The sequence below is a fragment of the Podarcis tiliguerta genome (genome assembly GCF_965153285.1).
Source record: "Podarcis tiliguerta genome assembly, chromosome: 1".
NCBI lineage: Eukaryota > Metazoa > Chordata > Lepidosauria > Squamata > Lacertidae > Podarcis > Podarcis tiliguerta.
Window position 1 is genome coordinate 65,867,738 of NC_139534.1, and position 21,391 is coordinate 65,889,128.

A 21,391-nucleotide genomic window follows, 5' to 3' on the forward strand; every position below is an offset into this window, starting at 1 on the left:
CACCTGGTCCTTCAGGGGCACAGTTACCCTATTCAGGATTCAACTTCAATCCACTTTGTTCAAGAACCAAAATATTAAGCGGCAACAGCTGTCCAACAACTGAGAAAGAACTGAAGTGAAATAACATTATAATCTCAAGTATTCTATGTTTTATCCACTTGTGTCAAAAACTTCCTTTGTTAAATAAAATCTTTATTGTTTATTTGATCAAATCCTGCCTGAGACTCCAAATTATTAAGTTTGCCCTCACACAAGTCTCCCACAGGATAATCTGGGGTAGTTTGTGGGAATTCGTGGAAGTGGTGTTCTGTGAGGTGGGTGCATTATATTTAAGTGAGGGCGGGCCCAACGGTGCCAGAGGAAAAAGTGCCATTGAGCCATCGTAGGGCCTGCCACGAAGCCTTGTCTCTTAACCTTTGCACAAACAGTGTCTATTTGGAAGTAGCCATGAAGGCTTCCACGTGGCCTGGAGCAAAGCGTGATCCGCATGTTGGGCCATGTAGAGACCTTCATGTGTTCAGCTTAACATGTCAAAGTTGCCTCAGTGGAAACAGTTGTGCTCTTTGTGTGAAAGCTAGCAGGCAAGGCTCCTCAGCCTGTCCCCATACCCACGCTGGAGTATTAATGCCAGAAGGACACTGGTGTTGACTGAGGGAAGCCAGCTCAGGCAACACAAAGGAAAGCACATTTCCCCTCACTTCTAGTCACCTCTGCAGCAAAAGGGAGCCAAGTCTTCCCTTTCCCTCTAAACAACCACAGGGGTGGGGTATACCCAGTGGCGCCACACTGCAACAATAATGTGTGACTCAGGCTTAGTAGTCATGTGGTGAAGGGAGTTCATTTACGATTATGGCAAAAGTCTTCCTTTCATACAAAGCTCTTCAAGTCACGTGTGTATGGGTTGAAGACATGCTATGAAGACAATCAGAATTATCCCAATGTTATGCAAAACAGAAAAAATCAAGTCCTTGGGGTATGGCGTGTCTGCTTGTAGCCTAAATATGCTGCTTAGAATGTCCTTTTCAGTTGGCTTCTATGCTACAAATTAAAAGTGCCTCCTGGAGAGTAAAAAAAAATCAAATCATAAAAATGTGATTACTAATGAATGAGTCAGATGGCCTGGTGGCGAATCTGCATAGCCATGTGATGAAAAAAATGTGATTGTAAAGGTAACTTGGCATCATGCAAGAGAAAGAGCTTGCTTTTTTCCCTGTTTCTCCAACTGACTCATTTCTCTTTTTAAAATTTTATTCCTGCTTCACACTTTTCCCGGGGCCTGTGGGCTCCTGTCCAGGCCAAGATAGTCTGTGATTGACTTTGATTTTCTAAGGTAAGTGATCTGTCGCTCTTAGACCAGTGAGCGGAGCAAGGAAGGAAGCAGCTCACTGCAGCCCAGGTTTGACTCCTGCCTGCCTGACATTGTACACGCTAATGCAATGTGAAGTAGCACGTCTAAATAGCCTGTCAAACTTTTTTGATGTCAGGGAACCCACAGATGGGATTCATTTCCACACTGTTCAAAAAACGTAAACGATACAAGGACATTAAAGAGCATTAAACTACTTGATGACATTCTGGTCACATTAATGAAAAGTGGCATTTATAAACTACTAGAGAGAGGAAGAAAATAAGGAGCGATTAAAGGAGGGAACACAAGTGTGTGATAATATGCATAAGACATACACACACATGCATAAGACATACATACACACACACACACACACACACACAGAGAGAGAGAGAGAGAGAGAATTCAAATCAGTGAAATAATAAAGATGACTCCAGCAGTCCTGGGACATTTTCTGTAGAAATTAATGCCTTAGGAATTGCACATTAAAACACACACAGAATAAGAAAATGTGGAAAAGGACGTACTTGTTTGTTGGTGTCCAACCCCCTGATTTAAAGCCTGATCTGACTCCCAGTGAAGTCAAAGGAGGGGGCTGTAGCTCATGGTAGAATTCATGCTTTGTATGCACAGCATCCCAAGATTCAATCCCCTGCATTGCTAGTTAAAATGATCTCAGGGTAGCAGAACTAGAAGAGATCAAGACCTGACAGGGGTGCCAATCTGAATAAAATATTGGGGAGCCCCAGGTAAGCCCTGCATAATCGATCACAAGACAAGCACACACACACCATTTGAATGGCAATGCTCATGAAGTGTGTGGGGGGGGGAGGGCTCAAATATTTTAAGAGTTGATTCCTATGCCTGAGACTATGGCAAAACCATTGCCAATCAGAGCAGACAATCCTGGACTACACAAACCAGTGATCAGACCAATGATAACTCAGCATCAATTGGACAAATCCCCAACTACCAAAAGCAAGAGTTTCCTGACCTGAAGGCAAAGAGCTGCCTTCCCACCCACCGCCTCTCATCCTCTACCCAAAGCATTGCTTTTTTAAAAAAAGCTCTGTATGCCTAGTATAATTGGGTTTACCCATTTAGTGCTGACACATTACTGGATCTTTTCTGTGATGGTTCCCTGGCTATGGAATACTCTTCCATGTGAGGTGCATCAGTCTCCATTGCTATTAGCTTTCAGGACAACTTGGAAAGCATTCCTGTTCACCCAGGCATTGGGTGGTAGAAGAATACTGTTCCTGGCAATCCCATGATCATTAGAGGGAAGTATGTTTTTAATTCTAATTGCTTTTAGAATGTTTTTAATTGTAACTGCTTTTAGATGTTTTTCATTATAATCGTTTTCAGAATGTTTTATCTGTTTCTGCTTTGCTTTTGTTTTTTTTAAATTGTGTGTCTGTTTGCCTCCCTGGGCTCCTTGGGAATAGAAAGAGCAATAAAAATTAGATAAACAATATAAAGCCTTCAGGAGTGTGCAGTGGGTCTTAGGAGGTAGCTACAGAGGCAGCTTCCTATAAATGGGGCATACCTCCCATCCTTTCAGTTCAGAGCAGTGTTATACAGCTAGAAGAAATACAGGGTATCTCCTAGGAAACAGCATGTACCACAGGACAACAGTGTCCCCACTGTTGGAAGCCAGCCATGCAAATTGCATAGCTCACACCAGCCTGTCATCTACAATGCAGAATGAAGTTAGGTGGTATGCTGGAAACCTGCACATCTGAACTGTAGAGGTTTGAAGTGCTGAATATAGTGCATAGTTAAGCTGGATACTTATTGCTTCAAACGAGAGCAGCCAGGACGTGCTGGTATGAAATCAAGTACATGGTTTCACTCCTGTTTTTCAAAACCAGTTGCCCAGGGCAACTCTGTGGTTAGTGGGAAGGTGGACACATTAACAAACATAAAGATGGCTGGAGTTAACCCACTCACTGAAAGAGATACTTTGAAAAATCTAGTGTCTGAAGGTGTCTTAAGGGGAATTTATGTTGACATTGAAAGATAGCTTTAAAATCTTTTAAAACATAGGAGCCTTTTTGAATTATATATGCTAATAAAGCTGTCAACATTTTGGCTACTTGGCTCAGCTAGATTTTAAGAATCCCCGGGAACCAATTAGGAGTTAATATTGGGCTGAAACTTCTCTCTTCCAGTTCCTGCAGGGCTGCTACAAAATGAATCACAACAGTGGAATCTCCCATTCCTATTTGGACTTGTCATGGTTTTTTAAAATTTTATTTTTTTTACCTGGATAGGTTACAATCCTTTCCTGTAAAATAGTGCATAAACTGACTTGATTTACTCAGTTTTTTTCACCAAGTTCCATGGTTGGTTTTAAATTTCCTTTCTAAATACTGAGGGCGGTTGTAAAAGCTTCTATCGTATAAATCAATTCCTGTAAACAGAAACATTTGGGACAGTGGAGAAGTGAAAAACATCCAAAAATGCATCGTGGAATTAAATTGCATTTATAATTGAAGCTAGGCTGTATAACTGTATCATTATTGTCACTTTCGTGACTAAGAGTGGGGTCCAGCTTCTTTTGTTGTCAATGGCAAAGTGTTTCGATATCCATACTGATGACTGGCAAAAATGACCTCTCCTGTGGCATCAGCTGGGTCAAAAACACTTCTGTGAGTGCGGGGGCATTAACTGAATTCTCTCCCTTCACCTGCAAAAAAATATTCAAGTATCTTAGTAAAATTAATGGCATATTCACCCCTCCTTAGCCATGACAAAACCAGTATCTATTGGAACAAGTCCAATGTAGTCTGATGCCAACGAGAAGTACTGTATTTGCTCAAATCTAATGCTCACCTTTTTTGGCCAAATTACATTGTCAAAATTAAGATCTTCATTAGATTTGCTGGCACATTAGACTCGAGTAAATACGGTAATTCCAAATAGGTAACTGTATTAGCGTCTTGCAGCAAGTACAGCAATAAATAGTCCTGCGAATATGCCAATTTCGGTTTTGCTCGGTGTTGCATTTTTCCAGTTTTAAGTTCAATTCACATTTCCACATCAGTTTGTGATTATTACTGTTAATTTGAAAAAAGGTATCATAAAAACTAATAATAATTTTAGCAGACATTTCTCTAAGTATACACATACAGTTGTACCTCTGGTTAAGAACTTAATTCATTCCGGAGGTCTGTACTTAAGCTGAAACTGTTCTTAACCTGAAGCACCACTTTAGCTGATGGGGCCTCCTGCTGCTGCTGCGCCACTGCTGTGCAATTTCTGTTCTCCTCCTGAAGCAAAGTTCTTAACCCGAGGTACTATTTCTGGGTTAGCGGAGTCTGTAACCTAAAGCGTCTGTAACTCGAGGTACCACTGTATATGTATGCAATTTTGCCTAATATACATGTTTGTAAGGCAATTTTACCTAATGCATTTTGTATGTTATTATGACCGATGCATGCACTTTACCCTAATGTACACATTTTTCTACATATTACTTAGCTGATGAAATGCATTACAAAATTCAGATTTTGAAGAATGGTTGTGTTTCAATTTGCACATTGTTTTGGGAAGTTTGAATTAGGTAGGCTCACCTTTAAATGTGAACTTAATCAAAGTGCTACTACATCCCTACTTGTTGCCTCTTAAAATACGTTATTCTTCTTCTTCTTCTTATTATTATTATTTCACCAGATGCACAGGAAAGTAGTGATGACTGGAAAAAGCAAGGGAGGTTACTGGTCAACCAACTCAGTGAAGGAAGTATAGAGCTGCAATGTAGGCAAGAAAATGAAATGACAAATGAGGTCCAGATAGGTCACATGACTTGGCTCTAAGATATTGCCTTTTTTCAAATATAGGAGTTGTTACTGCATCTGCCTAGTGTGTGAGTTGACAACCTATGGGTAAATTTTACCAATAAATGCATTAATTTCTACAACCCACTGGATGAATTTCATGAGAATGAATCAGACAATATGCAGGCAATTCAGCCACTGATTCTTCCTATATGCAGTTCAACTGAATAGTTAGGAAGTTATTACCAAGTACTAATATTTGAGGTAGATGACCCTTGCAGCCCCTTCCAACACTACAATTCTGTGATGATTATATGATTTTATGATGTTGAGGAAAAATTACTCAATCATCTGATCATTTGTTTTTAGATCCACTCTTGTAGAATGTGATTTGCTTGCAGCAATAGGCTTGGATTAACTTACCTTCAGGAATTCCACTCACAGAAGGTGTCCTGGCCCAATTTTGTGTGATCCCACTTTCCCCTAATTCTCCTAAACCACAGCCCACCCTATTCAGGAGGGTCCTTCATTCCTATGTGTCTCATTTCAGTCTAGTAGGCTCTGTTGTTCCTGAAAAGTTTTCAGCTCTCACAGTCATTTACCAATAATTTTGTTTAAAAATAATGGCAGTTGCCTATTCCACAAGACACAATTTCTAGCTCACAAAACAGCAGTGTTAATGCCATTTTTTAAATGTACCCAAACTATGTTTGCATCTCAATTAACTGCTCAGAAAATGTTGGAATACATTTGGCATGGTGTTTTTTCCCCTTAAAAGATCATAATGTGAGCACTATTACAGTACCCGTTTATTTAAAGACAAACCCTGTACTGTAGGCCTTTGGTACTTGAAAGGTAAATTACATTCATGCAAAGCCAAACTGATGAACTACTGAAAGCCATAGCTGCTGAAAGAAATACCTGTGTTCTAAAGTTATAAGAACTATTGCCCATGAACACCACAGTACATTTACTCAAAGATTTAATTTCCAAATAACTTTCCTTCACTCAAGTAATGGCAACATTGGGCAGGTTTTCTATCCGTGATGTGAGGAAAAAAATGCATAATTTTGTTGGTGTTGGAAAATACTGACACTCTGCAAAGCTGCACATTAAGCGTTGTGAAGGAATTAGGCATTCTGACTTTTCTACTTATTTCTCTTACAAATCATTCGAGTGCACTTTTGATTACAGGAACTGTGGAGTGTTTGGGTCACACAACTTAACACTGAGTTTGATGGGACATGCAATGTCTCTTAAAATCAGCTCCTACAGACTCACCTGAAGAAGCATGAATTACAATATTAATGTCATAGGTCCCAATCTAGCAGTTTCTTCATGTGGAAGGGGCTATGTCATGAGGTTCAGCTCCCTTGCACATCCAAGCTACCAAACATGTTCCAGAGATCCACTGTCCATGCATATGATAGGCTTGCAGCTGTGCCCAGCTGAGCTGACCTGTACATGCAGATGTTGATCAGCTTGTATGGAATGTAAAGTGGCCGATACTTTCTCCAACACCTGGCATACTGCAGATGGAAGGTACACATTCTCATTCAGGAAGATTATCTGTTTTTAATAATGACACATATATAGGCTGGGTTACGATCCTAAGGTAACAAGTGAGGACCTGCAACAAAATGTTGCAGTAGGTAGTGCTGTCGTTCAGGATTCCAACCTCTCCTTTCCATTCCCTTCCTTCCTGTTTGCTACTCCTCCCTAGCCAGTCAGCATTCTACATCTGACCTCATTTTTCTTAATATTATTTTGGTTCACCTACAATCTTTGGGGTTTTCTCAAGACTGCTAATACTTTTATGATTAGGGAGGTGTGGGGAATAGTGAAATTTTGTTCCCAAAGTACTCACAATATGATTGACTGCCTGCACAAAGGAATGGAGCACAGGCTTAAGAGTCCTGGGGAAAGGCCTAACCTCTCATCCGTCACTCTTAATCTTCCACTCACATGACCTAATTCCACTCACAGACTAGATTGGCCTTTGGTCTGATCCAGCACAGCAATCCTTATATTTTTATGACTCCATCTATTCTGTATCATCGTAACTCAGAATGACAATTCTCAATGGCCAAGAGATTATTTTCCATGTAGATTTCAAGGTGTAGACAGGAGAGGTTATTTTCCCAACCTAATCTAGAGAATTGATAAGAAATATAGTAAAGAAAAGAGCTATTGAAAATTCAGTAGGAAATCCTATTGAAAAGGTACTTGATTCACTTCTCAGATCACGATAGATTGGTTCACCCTCATATAATAATGCCCAGCGACAAGGATTAGGTGGATATTTGAAGAAGGGGAGAATTTCCAGTTCACTAACTGGTAATGTCTTCAAATATTGTTATCAAAATGTAAGAATGGGAGAGTCCACAACAACCAAGCTGCTCAAGATTGCCCCAGACTAAATGCAGCTTATACCGGTAAGTACTGCCAGGACAGCAAGTAACACAGATATATTGTTGCTTCTGTTTGCGTTTGGATCCCCATAAACCATTAAATGGTTTTGGAAAGGTTTTGATTTTGACACCCACAAAAGCAAATGTCTACTGAGCCCTGAAGGGGCATACACTGTTGGTAAGTGAGCACAGTCATGTGCCAAACCCACAAAAACATGAAGGGTGGGTTGGGTTTTTTTTTAAGATTACTTTTAAACTTTAATGGCAAATCGTTGCTTTCTTCACATAAAAAAATAAGAGCTGTGCTGAGTCCCATTAGGGAACTGCTTTAGAATCTGATTCTCTGAGCAACTTAAATAGTTTAATTTTAATCTGTAGCTTCTTTTTAAAAAATCTAAACACATTTCTTCTAAATAATGAATTTCTTTACCTTCTTTAGTTTCTCTGTTTTTGTATTCAATTTTTAAATATTTTTTAACTTTTATCTATTCTAGCTTACTTTTGCCTAATCTCTCTCTAATTGCTTTGCCTTCTTACTGCATGAAACAGGGGAGTGGACCACACAGTTTATAGGACTCTCCCCGACTCTGATTCTATGGTTCCAAGCCATGCCCCTATTAATATAACTAATCCTTCCTGTAGCAACCCCAGTTTGTTTGTTGCAACCCCATCCTTTCTTCTTTGGTGCCCCAGGTAGCATACATTTCCCAGTCCAAGTCTGATATACACTGACTTTTGCTAATGAGCAGGGGTCTCCAATATGGCATCCTCCACATGTTGTTGGATTACAATTCTCATACTCCCCAAACAATAGGCAGTAGTCAGGAACAATGGAAGCTGTAGTCCAGCAACATCTGGAGGGAACCACATTGGCTCAAGTATTACAGTTTGGCTGATGAAATATATTTAAACAATTAAAAAAATGTCCAGTAGCAGCTTAGAGACCAACTAAGTTTGTTCTTGGTATAAGCTTTCGTGTGCATGCACACTTCTTCACATACCACTTCTTCAGATACTGCATCAGAGCAACACGAACACCTACCTGAATCTAGAGGTTTGGCTGATGTTAGATATATTTGACTGCTAAATGCAACATGAACATACGCTGATAGTTACCGTGAATACTATGCCACTTTATTTTTCTTAAATTGCTATAGCTTGACTAAAGGTAAAGGTAAAGGGACCCCTGACCATTAGGTCCAGTCGTGGATGACTCTGGGGTTGCGGTGCTCATCTCGCTTTATTGGCCGAGGGAGCCGGCGTACAGCTTCTGGGTCGTGTGGCCAGCATGACTAAGCCACTTCTGGCGAACCAGAGCAGTGCACGGAAATGCCGTTTACCTTCCCGCCGGAGCGGTACCTGTTTATCTACTTGCACTTTGACATGCTTTTGAATTGCTAGGTTGGCAGGAACAGGGACCGAGCAACGGGAGCTCACCCCGTTGCGGGGATTCAAACCGCTGACCTTCTGATCGGCAAGTCCTAGGCTCTGTGGTTTAACCCACAGCGCCACCCGCATCCCTGATAGCTTGACTATCCTTAGACAATATATGGGACATGCGTTCCATCTCCTGGTTATGTCAGTTGAAATTTCCCTGGAAAAGAATGTTAGGATCACTAAAGGAAAACTAGGTCTTATGGTTTTTGAATGTGATTATCACATTGGTGACATGCTGCGATTTTCACATCTATCATCACATTGTGCTACTGAATACAACTCACACTCTGTGACATCTGATCACTTCACATGCATAATGGGGCATAGTGAAATTAACAAAGTGTATTATTTTGAGATTACTTTCTCTAAATCTTCTTGTCTCTGATGTAAAGAAGAAAGCTGCCATTTTAATATCAGGAAACATGGGACATGTATTTTTAAAGCAAAATTAGCACAGGACTTGTCAACATGCCATTACGTACTAATGCACAGAATACCATCATAGTGAATAATATTAGCCTATGAAGATGGCAGTACTTTAGATACAGATTCTTCCATTAGTTTGGGAGATTTAATCCAGCATCTGGAAAGCACCCCACTGGCTAAATGATATCAATAGATAAAACTCTACCTTATTCTTTCAATACAAGATAAGGTGGTGAACTGTTTCCCCAGAAATCCTATCACAATCACATCCTTCTGTGAAAACAGCAAATAGTCTTGTGGCACCTTAAAGACTAAGCAGTTTATTACAGCATATTAATTCTTTGTGCGTTAGTGTCCATTTCATCAGAAAGTCCTTTAGATACGTTCAAAAGGCACGTATGCTTTATGTAGGTAGGAGTGGGTGGGATCCTGCCCACTCTCTACACATCTGACCTGCTTGTGTTGATCCAGAATTAGAACAGAGTCTATGGAATATATCATGTAAATGCTTAGGCTCTCTTCACATGACTGAAGACCCTGCATTTGGCAGGGTGGAGCCCTGCTTTCTGGGAGAGACTCCATATCCATTTAAATCAATAAGCTGGAAGCCTTCCCATCTGCTGATTTTCTCCAGAAGTGGGCAATCGCCTTTGATACAATTGGATCATCTCGGTTGGTTTAATCATCAAGTGAAATGCTGCAGAAAAGTTTCCTACAATAACATTTGAACTTGGAGCACCAGCCACCAGGATCCGACATGAACTATACCAGGAATTCCCAAATCTCAGGGAATGTTTGGGAAGCAGTAATAATAATAGCAATAGTAACCACAACAAGAAGCAGTACTTAGGTAATGATTTAGAGTATACAGAGTGCTTCACATACTGTCAAGTCCTGGCAAGGATGAGCCCACAGTAGTCTGAATGAAGTGGGCCGGGCAGTAGTCCAGAACAGGAAGTCAGGGCAGGGACTGACAGCCAGGGATAGCTGTTCAAAAGTCTGAAAATTAGAAAGCAAGGGTAATAAGAACATTAATCCTTCAGAACCCTGGACATGTCCCAGGGAAGGAATGACCTTTCCCAACAAGTGCTGGGTGCTAACTAAACCCTAATGTTGTCCCTCAGACTGAGTACCTCTCCTAGGCACTGGCTCCTTGCTAGAGAATGGAATTGTTAAAGAGGCATGCCTTTGTCTGGAACAGGTACTCACTCGCATCTCCAGCCAGTGGCGTAGCGTGGGTTGTCAGCACCCGGGGCAAGGCAAGTAATTTGCGCCCCCCCCGCTGCACTGTCCCTCCCCCAGATAGTCCCTCGCTCTCTCTCTGCACTGCACCGCACGCCTGGCACCCTCCCCTCCACAGTGGGCGGCGACCCAGCGGCTCGGATTCACACAGCCAGCACTGCAGTGAGAGAGAGTGAGTGAGCCAGGTAGGGGCAGAGAGCTGCAGGTGCGAGCGCGCCCCCCCAGATGTTGCGCCCGGTGCGGCTGGCCCCCCTGCACCCCCCACGCTACGCCACTGTCTCCAGCATCTCTTCCTAGGCACACTCCTGGCAGCAGTGGCAGTTGGTGACCTTTGGGACTAGTAGGGAGGAAGGCAGGGAGGTAAGCAGTGCTTGGAGCCACAGTCAATGACAGACATAGTTACTGGTAATTAATTCTAGTTTTGTCTTCCTTCTCTTCTTCAGGATGTATTATAGCAATGTCTCCCCCCCCCACCTCAGAAAATGATGGTTTTACAGTTGGAACAGCAACCCCACCAAAACTTGTAACGAAAGATAAATTCTGATTAAATGATTGTGCCAAGATGCACTATCCACTTGTATTTTGTGTGACAAATATCTGTAAGGAAGGGACTAGATTCCTGCCTGCTTCTGTCCACCTTATGCACCTTTACACATATTTTTCATGGGGGAGAAGAAATGGAACCAGACCATAGCAGATCCAGCCAACATCCTACGAACCCTTCATCACTATGATCACTGGATTTACACCAAATGTACATCTGGCCTAAAGTGTGTGGGGGTTTCTTTTTCTTTCTTTCTTTGTTACATTCTAGATGTGCTTTGCATGAAGTGTTTTCAGACTGTCATTAACTTTGCTGCTCATTTCCTAAGTCTAAACCACAGTGCTGAAATAAAGCACAGCAGCTCATGTAAATATGGAGTGTTCTAAGAGGGAGGGGAGATGGGGGGGGGGATCAAAATCTGAATTAAGTAAATGCCAGAATAAAGGAAGACAGTAAGGCTGCAGAACTGCTTGGCTCATCCTGTAAGTAGCATGACTTATATGTTGATTCAGAATAATAGCCTCGTGGCTACCTGGAAGTCCAGCAGTCTAAGCAGTAGGATATTGTAATAAAATAAGACAACTGCCAAGAAATTAGATAGCCACATCTCCCTCGGACAAAAAGGTCTGAATAAAAGGGGAAAGGGTATGCTTCATTTTGGTTAACAATTAGCATGGAGTATATTTTTTCAGCCGTGTTCAGTAGACAAAGCCCTGTTGTCATAATATCTTTACTCCATTACACTTAAGAGATTGTCAGGTTTTCCATTATAAACCTCAGTGTTTTGAGCTTAGCAGCTTGGCTGAAAAACCAGACTTCTGCCTTAAACTTGCCAGGAAAAAGTTTGATCTTTGTGCAGACTATGTATATATCTTTATTTTCATCCCAAATTACATTGTTACACGCTCCCCACTTGGGCAAGTAGTGAGGATTTTCTAGGGCAGCGTTGCCAGCCACTGGCTCCTTTTGTGAAGGGACTTACAAAACTTAGATAATTTTTTAAAAATATCCAATACAAGAAGTACACAAATGGAGGCAAACAGCACTCATTCCTTGTGGTAGGCAGTATGCTTCTCCATACCAGTTTCTGGAAACCACAGGAGAGCAGAGCGCTCTTGTCTTGCACTCAGGTTCTGCTTGCAGGCTTCTCATTGGGACATCTGGTTGGCGACTGTGAGGCAGGGCTGTTCTTATGTTCTTAATAACAGAACAAGGCAGCAATCGGTACCCATTTACCAGGGAGTAGGCTTCATGGAGCTATGTGGAGGTGACTTCTGAACAGACCTATATGGAGACGCATTAAGTTCAAGACAATTTAATGGCTTCAGCAAGTACCAGAATGGAGGGGGGGGCAACTTCTAATACTCTCTCTCTCTCTATATATATATAGTAGATGGTCCAGCATATGTAATGGAAAAAGAAAAGTACAAAGTTGTCCTATGTAGAGAGATTATAAAGTTAAGCCTTGCTTTTCCCCCACTGTGAAATTAACTTCATGAGCAATATTTTTCCTGGTGTTAAACCAATAGTTTCAATTAATGAAGACACCTCCGGGCTTGAGCACATTCTTGAAATCACAGTATAAAAAATTTAATATATGTATATAATATATGCATGATTTTCACAGAAATTTGAAAAATAAACCTATGGAATAGAAGTGAATATATTATATGTGATTATTAAAAAAAAGAAAAATTGTGGCCAGCCAGTTCAAAAAGGCAAGCACACTTGCACTTGCTCGGAAAAGGAAATTCTTGAAAATTGATTCAAGGCTTTCATTTGTAGCTGCTTCTCTCTTCTGTTCAACTATGACCAGAATCAGACTTGCCAATGAAACATTTGTTTAAAGTTCTTCCCTTCAGTAGCCAATAAAACAGATAAAAGAGATACATTCCCAGTTTGCTGTTTGCTAACATCTAACTTTCTGTTGTTTTGTGCTAGGTGCAATTCTATTGCATTTCATCAAGGGCTTTTGTGTCTCCCTAGCAGTGGCGTAGCGTGGGGGTGCAGGGGGGGCGGCCACTCTGGGCGCAACATCTGGGGGGGGGGCCGCTTGCACTCGCAGCTCTCTGCCCCTACCTGGCTCACTCAGGGTTAGGGGGGCGCAAATTACTTGCCTTGCCCCGCGTGCTGACAACCCACGCTACGCCACTGCTCCCTAGTCTCAACTGATAACAGTTTATCAAATTCTGGAATCTCTCCTTAGATTTGCATCTAGGATGCATGGTAGATTTCTACTGTGATTTGACATCAGTACTTCCTAAAGATTATATATCCTAGCTATGGATATATAGAATCAGTTCCAGAACCCCTCTGTATTCTGTTCCAAGTGGACATCTCCAAATAATACTGAAGAAATAGGTATTTGCAACTGGATTTTGCTTTCTTAAGATTCTGTTTGGTGAATGATAAGGTAAACTAGGTAACACTTTGGAAGTTCACGCTTGTGCCAAAAATATCTTGGATTTTATTTTCAGATAATGTGACAGGTGTTTTAGGCATAAAGTAGAACTCAGTTACATACACCTTCTTCTCTCCTGCCTGTGTGTGTGCTCACACAGTTAATGTGTTCTGATGCTATTGCATATAATTCAGTATTGGTATTTGTAGTCTAAAGATTCTTTAATGGAAATTATTATTTTAAGAGAGATGTCATAACAAGTAACTAGTGTACGTGTTTCAAGACCTGAAGATGTGAGGTTATAATCAACCATATTTCTTTATACAGTGAGTAAAAAAAGTAATATTTCAGCATATAATATAGTAGATATTAGTTGAACTGTTGCTAGGAAATACTAGACAGATTTACTCAAAAAACTAGGGCTGAGATTGTTTAATGCCTGGAAACCAGTGAAAGACTTTTCATTTGAATCTGAACCTTAACAATTCTCAGACTACACAACAGGAATATTTTACAGTGGCAAAGGGCATTTCAGCAGGGTTGGCCTTAGCCTTTCACGACTTGAGAAATCATAAAAAATAACCAAGAAGTTGTGGTATGTAGGTCTTCAGTATAGACTTTAAAAGTGTTGGGCACAATGGGGAGAAATCTGGGAACAGTGGAAACAAAGCAGTACATAAAATAATCAGACCAAGGTAACAGTAGAAAAGGAAAATGGAGCACAATGAGCAAAGATGAATGGGATGTTAAGTAAAAAGTAGCAAAGGCAACAAGAAGAATGTATTTCTTTGTACCAAAATCTATGCAAGTTATTTTGAAGCAGCAATGATGAGTATGCATGGCTGAGATTCCATCTGCACTGTGCATTTAAAGCAGTAGCATACCATTTTAAACACTCCTGTCTCCCCCCAAAGAATCTTGGGAACTGTAGTTTGTTAAGGATGTTGAGCATTATTAAGAGACTCCTATTCTCCATACAGAGCTACAGATCCCAAAGGCCTCCCGGAAAGGGGGACTGATTGTTAAACCACCCTGGGAATTTCACCTCTCTGAGGCATCTGGCTTGGCCACCATGCTGGAGTAGATGGGACCTGGAATCATAGAATGGTAGAATTGGAAGGGACATCTAGTCCAACTCTTGTAATGCAGGAATCTCAACTGAAGCATCCATGACAGATGGTTATCCAACTTCTGCTTAAAAACCTCCAGTGAATGAGTGGGGGACCGTTCCATTGTAAAATGGAACTGCTCTTACTGTCAGAAATTTTTTGCTGATGTTTAGTAGGAATCTCCTTTCTTTGGTTTGATCCCAAGGGTTCTGCTTGTGTTCTTATGTGAGCTGGACTCGGGGGGGGGGGGGGGGCTACAGATTCCACATCTCTGTTCTACATGCAGAGATGTATGCACATTACTGATGTGTGATAGAACTCACATAGTGTGAGGGCAGGGCCTGTCAGTTACTTCTTTGTGGGTTTAGAGCTCCTTTAAATGTCTTTAAAAAAAAGAAAGAAGTGGTTTAGGGCACTGTGCAGAGCCAGAGAAGGTTTGGAAAGATTTCATAAGTCTGCTACCTGCTGAACATTTTGTGTGCACAGAAACAGAGGATAAATGGAACATTTGTCTTGCTGAGGATCATATATGGTGCTGATAGCAGACCTGTTTTGTTTGTTTTTTGACCCCACAACTTCCAAGTCCCAACTCCATACCTCAGCTTACTAGACTTTCTCCCTGTCATTAAGCAAAGGAATTATGTGGCAGGGCTTCCGGAGCTTCACATGTCTCAAATTAGAATCATTCCAACAGGAAGATGCTTATTAGGTTCATAATGAGATTCTTGCATCACTATTTATGTTTCTCTCAGTACATGTTCTGTACTAATATAGCCTGCATATGTAGCTAACAATGGTGATAGTTGTGGCTGGGACTCAAGGGGGGGGGGGCATGGAAATAACGCTGCAGATTCCAGTGGTAGGAATGATATCTATAGCCCTTTAATCTAATTTTTGCCTCACATTTCCAAATCTGTTCATAATTAGAGCCTACAATATGACTCTGATTTATATTCACCATGGTATCTTATGCCTTCATTTGCTCCATAGTTTCATTTTTACTGGTAATAAACAAAAGAGCCTGGTGTTAGATCAGCTAAAGCTTAGCAACTGCTACTATGTATTATAGAAGAAGAAAACTTTCCCCACAGTTTATATTATGTAAAGCTAGATTGTTTGAATAGAGAGTTACATTATAAAGAACGAAACCTGGGGTTGGTAGAGGATCCCCCCCTGTCTGCGGAACACTTTGCAGTAAATTCAGAACAGAAGGGCACTTTTCTGGAATAAAAAAATGTACGCTTTGTTGGCTACCAGAGTACATTTGCTGCTTCCCAATTTCAGAATGAGATGATGGATATTTAGTAGATATTGGACAGCCTGAAGTAAAACCTCATAATTTAAAACATTCCACTTTAGTGCATTCCAAGAAAAACATGGAACAGTGAACAAAAGGAGCCGTATTGTAATAAGAAAACAACTAGGTACATTTCCCTAATTTTTTTTTAAAACTGGGAATCTAAATGTGAGTTACTAGCCAAAAATGCCATTGTATGTTTTAGTGTGTTTTTTTTTAAGAACAACCAAACTTAAGTTTGTTTAAATATAAAGTTTCCATTTGCAGACCAGGGCTTAAATGCAATTGTGTATCAATTTTCACTCGTAAGTACATCCTATTGAGCTCAATGGAGCTTTCTCCCAGGTAAATATAGTTATAGGATGGCAGCCTTTATCTCAGCTGCCTGGTGACACCCTGTTCCAGAGGAACAAATATTTATGCATACTTTCCACACATGAATTGATTCCACCTTTCCTGCAAATGGCTGTAGTGATGGAAAGAACTCAACCTCAGCATCCTTGACCGTACAAGCAATGCTCTTGTACTATCACACAAACGCCACAGAACATTTCTGATTATCTGTAGGGCAGGAGAAATGTGTCCCAGACTCTGGCTCCTTGCAGCTAAGCTGAACAGATGAAGAACAGTGACAGTTTGGACAGTACTGAACACATATTGGAACAGGGTCTCTAAATGCAGACACAGCAGCAGATTGGAGTGGTTGTGTTTATAAAAATAATGGAGGCTTTCAAAATGACATATAGTTGCCCCATGGTCAATAACAACTGCCTACAACTGCCACATACTGTGTGATGAATTGAATCTCTGTACTTAGTTTTGCTTAATTTGTTTTTCATTGTCTTAACATGTGCTTTACTTTTTGTACACTGCTTTGGATATTTGGAACAAATATTTAGAACAAATAAATGAAATAAACAGCAACTTAAAATAGTTAAAATAACATGCATTTTATTTTTAAGAGCTAATGTTAAAGCTGTTGCCAATTGCTTAGGAGAAAAGGGTTTGAAGAATAATACTCCAGTCCACAGAGATTTGCAATAAGATACAAAATTGTGTCAAAATCCCACAGGCAGAAAGGGGTTAAGAGCATCTTCCTATATTTTGGGAGAGGCTTCTAGCGGACTTCAGTTCTCAACTTGCAGGAAACAGAGCAGGATGGAAACTAAACTTCCATTCCTCTTCCCATTTTTGTGGAGCCATAAAAGAGAGCAGGAGCTTGGTTCTGTAGGTCTGTGCCACTATTCTCCAATTTTGATGTTTGCCTTGAAGAAAGTAAATTTGATACAGCCAAGCAATTATGGAGCATAGTTATGTGCTCAAATCCTGCTTGCGGGTTTCCTGCAGGCATCTGGTTGCCCACTATGAGAACAGGATGCCGGATTAGATAGGTCATTGGTCTGATCCAACAGGCTCCTTCTTATGAAAATACACTCTTATTCTGAAAATACACTCACTGAATCAGTTTAGTACCGTCTGGTGCCCTTTTGCCCTGAATGGCACTGCTTCTCAGCACTATCTTTCTCCACCTCTTGCTTATCTACCCTGCTGTTTAATCCAATTAGCTGTGGTATCCCCACAGGACTTTGCTTATGGTTGTCTGTGACATTATTAACATCAGATTTGGTTTCATTACATTATTTACAAAATTAAGGGACTGCCATAGCCAGCAGGATTAGATGGGAATGGGGGGAAAAGGCAGGGAAAATGGCAGAGAGAAGTACACCACCTAAGCAATATTGAGAGATGTTCACAGAGGCTTTGATGTCGACAGCGGCTTCTTATTGGCCTTCCATTTCTGCCGTGGCATTGGGACAAACCACATGATAGTGGGGAGCCACTGCTGTTGGACAAACAGACTGCAGAGGGCATTTGGCAAATAATTTTAAAGTGGCATTTTGTGCTGTGGCACAGTTTGTATTTGCCAAATGGATAGTTTTATTTAATATGTGTACTATTGAAATTGGATCAGAAAGGCACTGTGCAATTCTCTCTCTGTCTCTCTCTGTCTCTCTGTCTCTCTGTCTCTCTCTCTCTCACACACACACACCAGTCTTGGTGGACTTTGGGGGCTAGTTGCAGGGCAGCTTCACATCAGACTAGCAAATAGAACCAAAACATGGTGTGTCAAATGTGTCTCCCTGAGGAAATTCAGTGTGACAACTCCAGTATGTGCCCTGACCTTCATTGCCTGAAGGACATTTGCTTTGTTCCTGTTTTTCAAGCTTGGCATTCTGTTTCCAGGCTACTCAGGAGCTAAGTCCTTTCCTTTGTATTTTACTATTCTGAATTATTTGGAGTCATCTGCAGGCTTGACCACTATTTACCACAGTTTGCCACACAAAGTTAAGGCTCTGTTTTGTTTCCCCCAGCTCTTGTGTGTTTAATTGGTCCTAACCTGAACTATGTTTGCTTTAACTGCTTAATTTGTGTTCATAGACACAGTATGTAATTAAAAGCTAAGAAACTCTGTCCCATGTAAGACTGTCCCCTCCTAGTGGCGTTGTGCTGCTTTGCCCTAGCTTTTCTCTTGTGAGACTTTACTTCTCACAATGCCCTGGTATAGCAGCTCCCCTGTTTTGTATAGGTTTCATTGGTGACACATAGGAGTAACCAAGCAATGCTTTTGTATTCCCATTTGATTGCAGGGTGTTTAAGGCAGAACTAAACTCAGCCTCTAGAGTCAAGCATCCATTATTTTGAGGTTGGTGGCTCTGCCCAATTTGGGGCATTTCCCTAGCACTTCCCTGTGCCCCCATCCCACACTGTTTTGGATCCCCCTTGCCATTCCAAAGAAATATCTTCAAGGGTTCATGGGGCTGGAGGGGGAATTGGGGGTGGGAACGTTGTAAGTTTGTTGTAGCACTGGGGCCTAATTTGAATAGTAGAGTGCTTGGTATCTGGTGGGCGGGACTTGTGTGTTTTGCTCCCGAATCAGCCTCTCCCTTCAGTATGTTCAGTTAAGAATGTCAGTTACGAGGGACCAACTGCCTTTTTTTTTCTTGTCTCAGACTTGCCTCACATTGCATTTAGCTTCTCTCATCATGTTATTTCGTTACAATTTTCTTTATTATTAAAGCTTAGTTTACATTTATGTGAGCTACTTACTTTTCTCAAAGAAAAAGAAACTCTGCCGAGGAAAGGTGTGGAATATCCTGGAACCAAAATGGTCAAAGGTCTGGAAACGATGCCTTATGAGGAACGGCTAAGGGAGCTGGGCATGTTTAGCCTGGAGAAGAGGAGGTTAAGGGGTGATATGATAGCCATGTTCAAATATATAAAAGGATGTCACATAGTGGAGGGAGAAAGGTTGTTTTCTGCTGCTCCAGAGAAGCGGACACGGAGCAATGGATCCAAACTACAAGAAAGAAGATTCCACCTAAACATTAGGAAGAACTTCCTGACAGTAAGAGCTGTTTGACAGAGGAATTTGCTGCCAAGGAGTGTGGTGGAGTCTCCTTCTTTGGAGGTCTTTAAGCAGAGGTTTGACAACCATATGTCAGGAGTGCTCTGATGGTGTTTCCTGCTTGGCAGGGGGTTGGACTCGATGGCCCTTGTGGTCTATTCCAACTCTATGATTCTATGATTCTATCCTAAACTTAGGCGAGTTAGGGGATATTCCCAGTTTGCCAGGAGAATTGATTTTGTTAATCGTCCCCCCACTTCCACAACAAAAGGTTCCTTGCATGAGCTTCCTGCTGCTGGCAGTACTTTGGATCTAAGTCATAACCAACTGAAAAATTGCTAGACGTTTTATTCTTTTTCTTAAAAAAAAATTCCACATTTGACTGCAGCAGGTTGCATGTGTTTAAACATTGCAGAAGCAGACAGGGATGGTTCAAGATGTTTTTGTGCCTGAGGCAAAAGGCAAGATGGTAGCCCCATTCCACATACAGAAGCCAACAGAAGTGGCAGTTGGCTCTCTTCAACACTGGGGATTGGCAGCAACCATCACCACACCTAAGAAAAGTGGGCTACCTTGGGGGCATGGATGTTGGGATATTTCCGTTCCACCTTAAAAGGGAGCAGGATGTTTGTGTCACAGCCTGCGTATTTCCTGTTCACAGGATGTTTCTGTTGTGTCTTTTGCTTTCGTTTCTCTCTTACTGCCGGAAACTCTAGCAGGCAGTCATGGCTTTTCTTTGTTCTGATCAACACTGAATAAACCTCTAAATAATGCTCTCCTGTGTGCATCTTCCGTTGTGCAAATCTGCTGATAGAGCGTGCAAGAGCTCTGGATCTTTGGGAAGCTATTTCTGGAGCTCCTGTCGCTAATTGCTGATACTGCGTGTCTACGGGAGGTTGATGGATGTCCGGAGACGACGTGGAGTCAAGATGGACTTTATCTCCCTGGCAGTATCTCCCAACAACAAGGTTTCGGGCCCAGATAAACAGCACTTACAGGAGAGTAGGACTGCGACATGCTGCTGAGGTATGTGTGGGAAAGCGAAAGTAAGGCTTTCCGTTGCCGCGGCAAGTCCCTTTGATGTCCGGCTGGCTTAATTGGCCTGGGAGTCAAGCCAAAGGCTTCGTGATTTATGGGCAGCCAAGATAAGAAGCCCCTGAAGTTGAAAAGGGCTCGGCTAGAGTGAAAAGCTGGGATGGAGTCTTTCCAAGCTTCTCAAGCTGCTTCTGAAGCTGCTGAGTGCCCAAAGCTAAATGGGCGAAATTATCAGGCCTGGACACAGTGGTGTGAGAGTTTGCTGAGTCAGTTTGGAGTGTGGCATACTGTGAGTGAGGCCCCTCCAGTTCCTCTGACAGAGAGATGGAAGTCCCAAGATTCAAGGGCCATAGACATAATAGTCTTGTCCGTCTCTCTGGAGGAAATTGCCACGCTAGCTGGCAACACCACTGCTCGTGGGATGTGGAATGCTTTGAAGCTGGCCCATCTGCCAGTCATCCCAGCCCAGAGTTTGACTGCATCGGAGGTCCTGGCTGTTTCCCGGAATGCAAGTCAATGCAGGGATGCCGAGGGCACCGGTTGCAAGCTGCAGGGGGAGCTGACTGTGATGTCATCCCAGGCAGCATTCCAGCCTCCAGGGGGAGCCAAGGAGTCGGCAGATGAGAGCTCTGTTTCTCGTGGGAACCAAGGTCATCGCCTTTGCAAAGGCCGGAAGGCCAGTGGTAAACAGAGACAGATGCCTGCAGATGGCCAGGAGCAGAAGGGGGGTGAAGAGCCCACGCCAGTGGAAAACAAGGCTTTGTTTGCTGGCACTGCTTCACCAAAGGCTAAAGGCAAGTCTGATGGCAAGGAGCAGGGGGGCAAGCAGTTTAAGCCCACGCCGGTGGAAAACAAGATTTTGCTTGCCAGAAAAGCTGCTCCAAAGGCCCAGCCCAGATTTATTGTAGATTCTGGATGCACCCGCCATCTCGCAAAAGATAAGCATCTCTTTA

General features: G+C 41.9%; 1 protein-coding gene across 15 annotated transcripts in view; it reads right to left on the minus strand.

The window, feature by feature from the left end:
• LOC310664225 (uncharacterized protein) overlaps positions 1 to 18,207 on the minus strand; it is a 170,504-nt gene extending 152,297 nt beyond the window's left edge. For 13 of the 15 annotated variants that reach the window (XR_014504815.1, XR_014504816.1, XR_014504817.1 and 10 more), the window contains exons 1-3: positions 18,180 to 18,207; positions 10,290 to 10,403; positions 6,589 to 6,659 (exon numbers count right to left, since the gene is read on the minus strand). Coding sequence is in view for 6 of the 15 variants with exons in the window: in XM_083413099.1 (XP_083269225.1) it covers positions 6,589 to 6,659; positions 10,290 to 10,403; positions 18,180 to 18,185 (191 nt within the window). In the remaining 9 variants the exon portion in view is untranslated. The other 2 variants (XM_083413103.1, XM_083413102.1) reach the window with 2 other exon arrangements.
• Between the last annotated feature and the right edge of the window lie 3,184 nt (positions 18,208 to 21,391).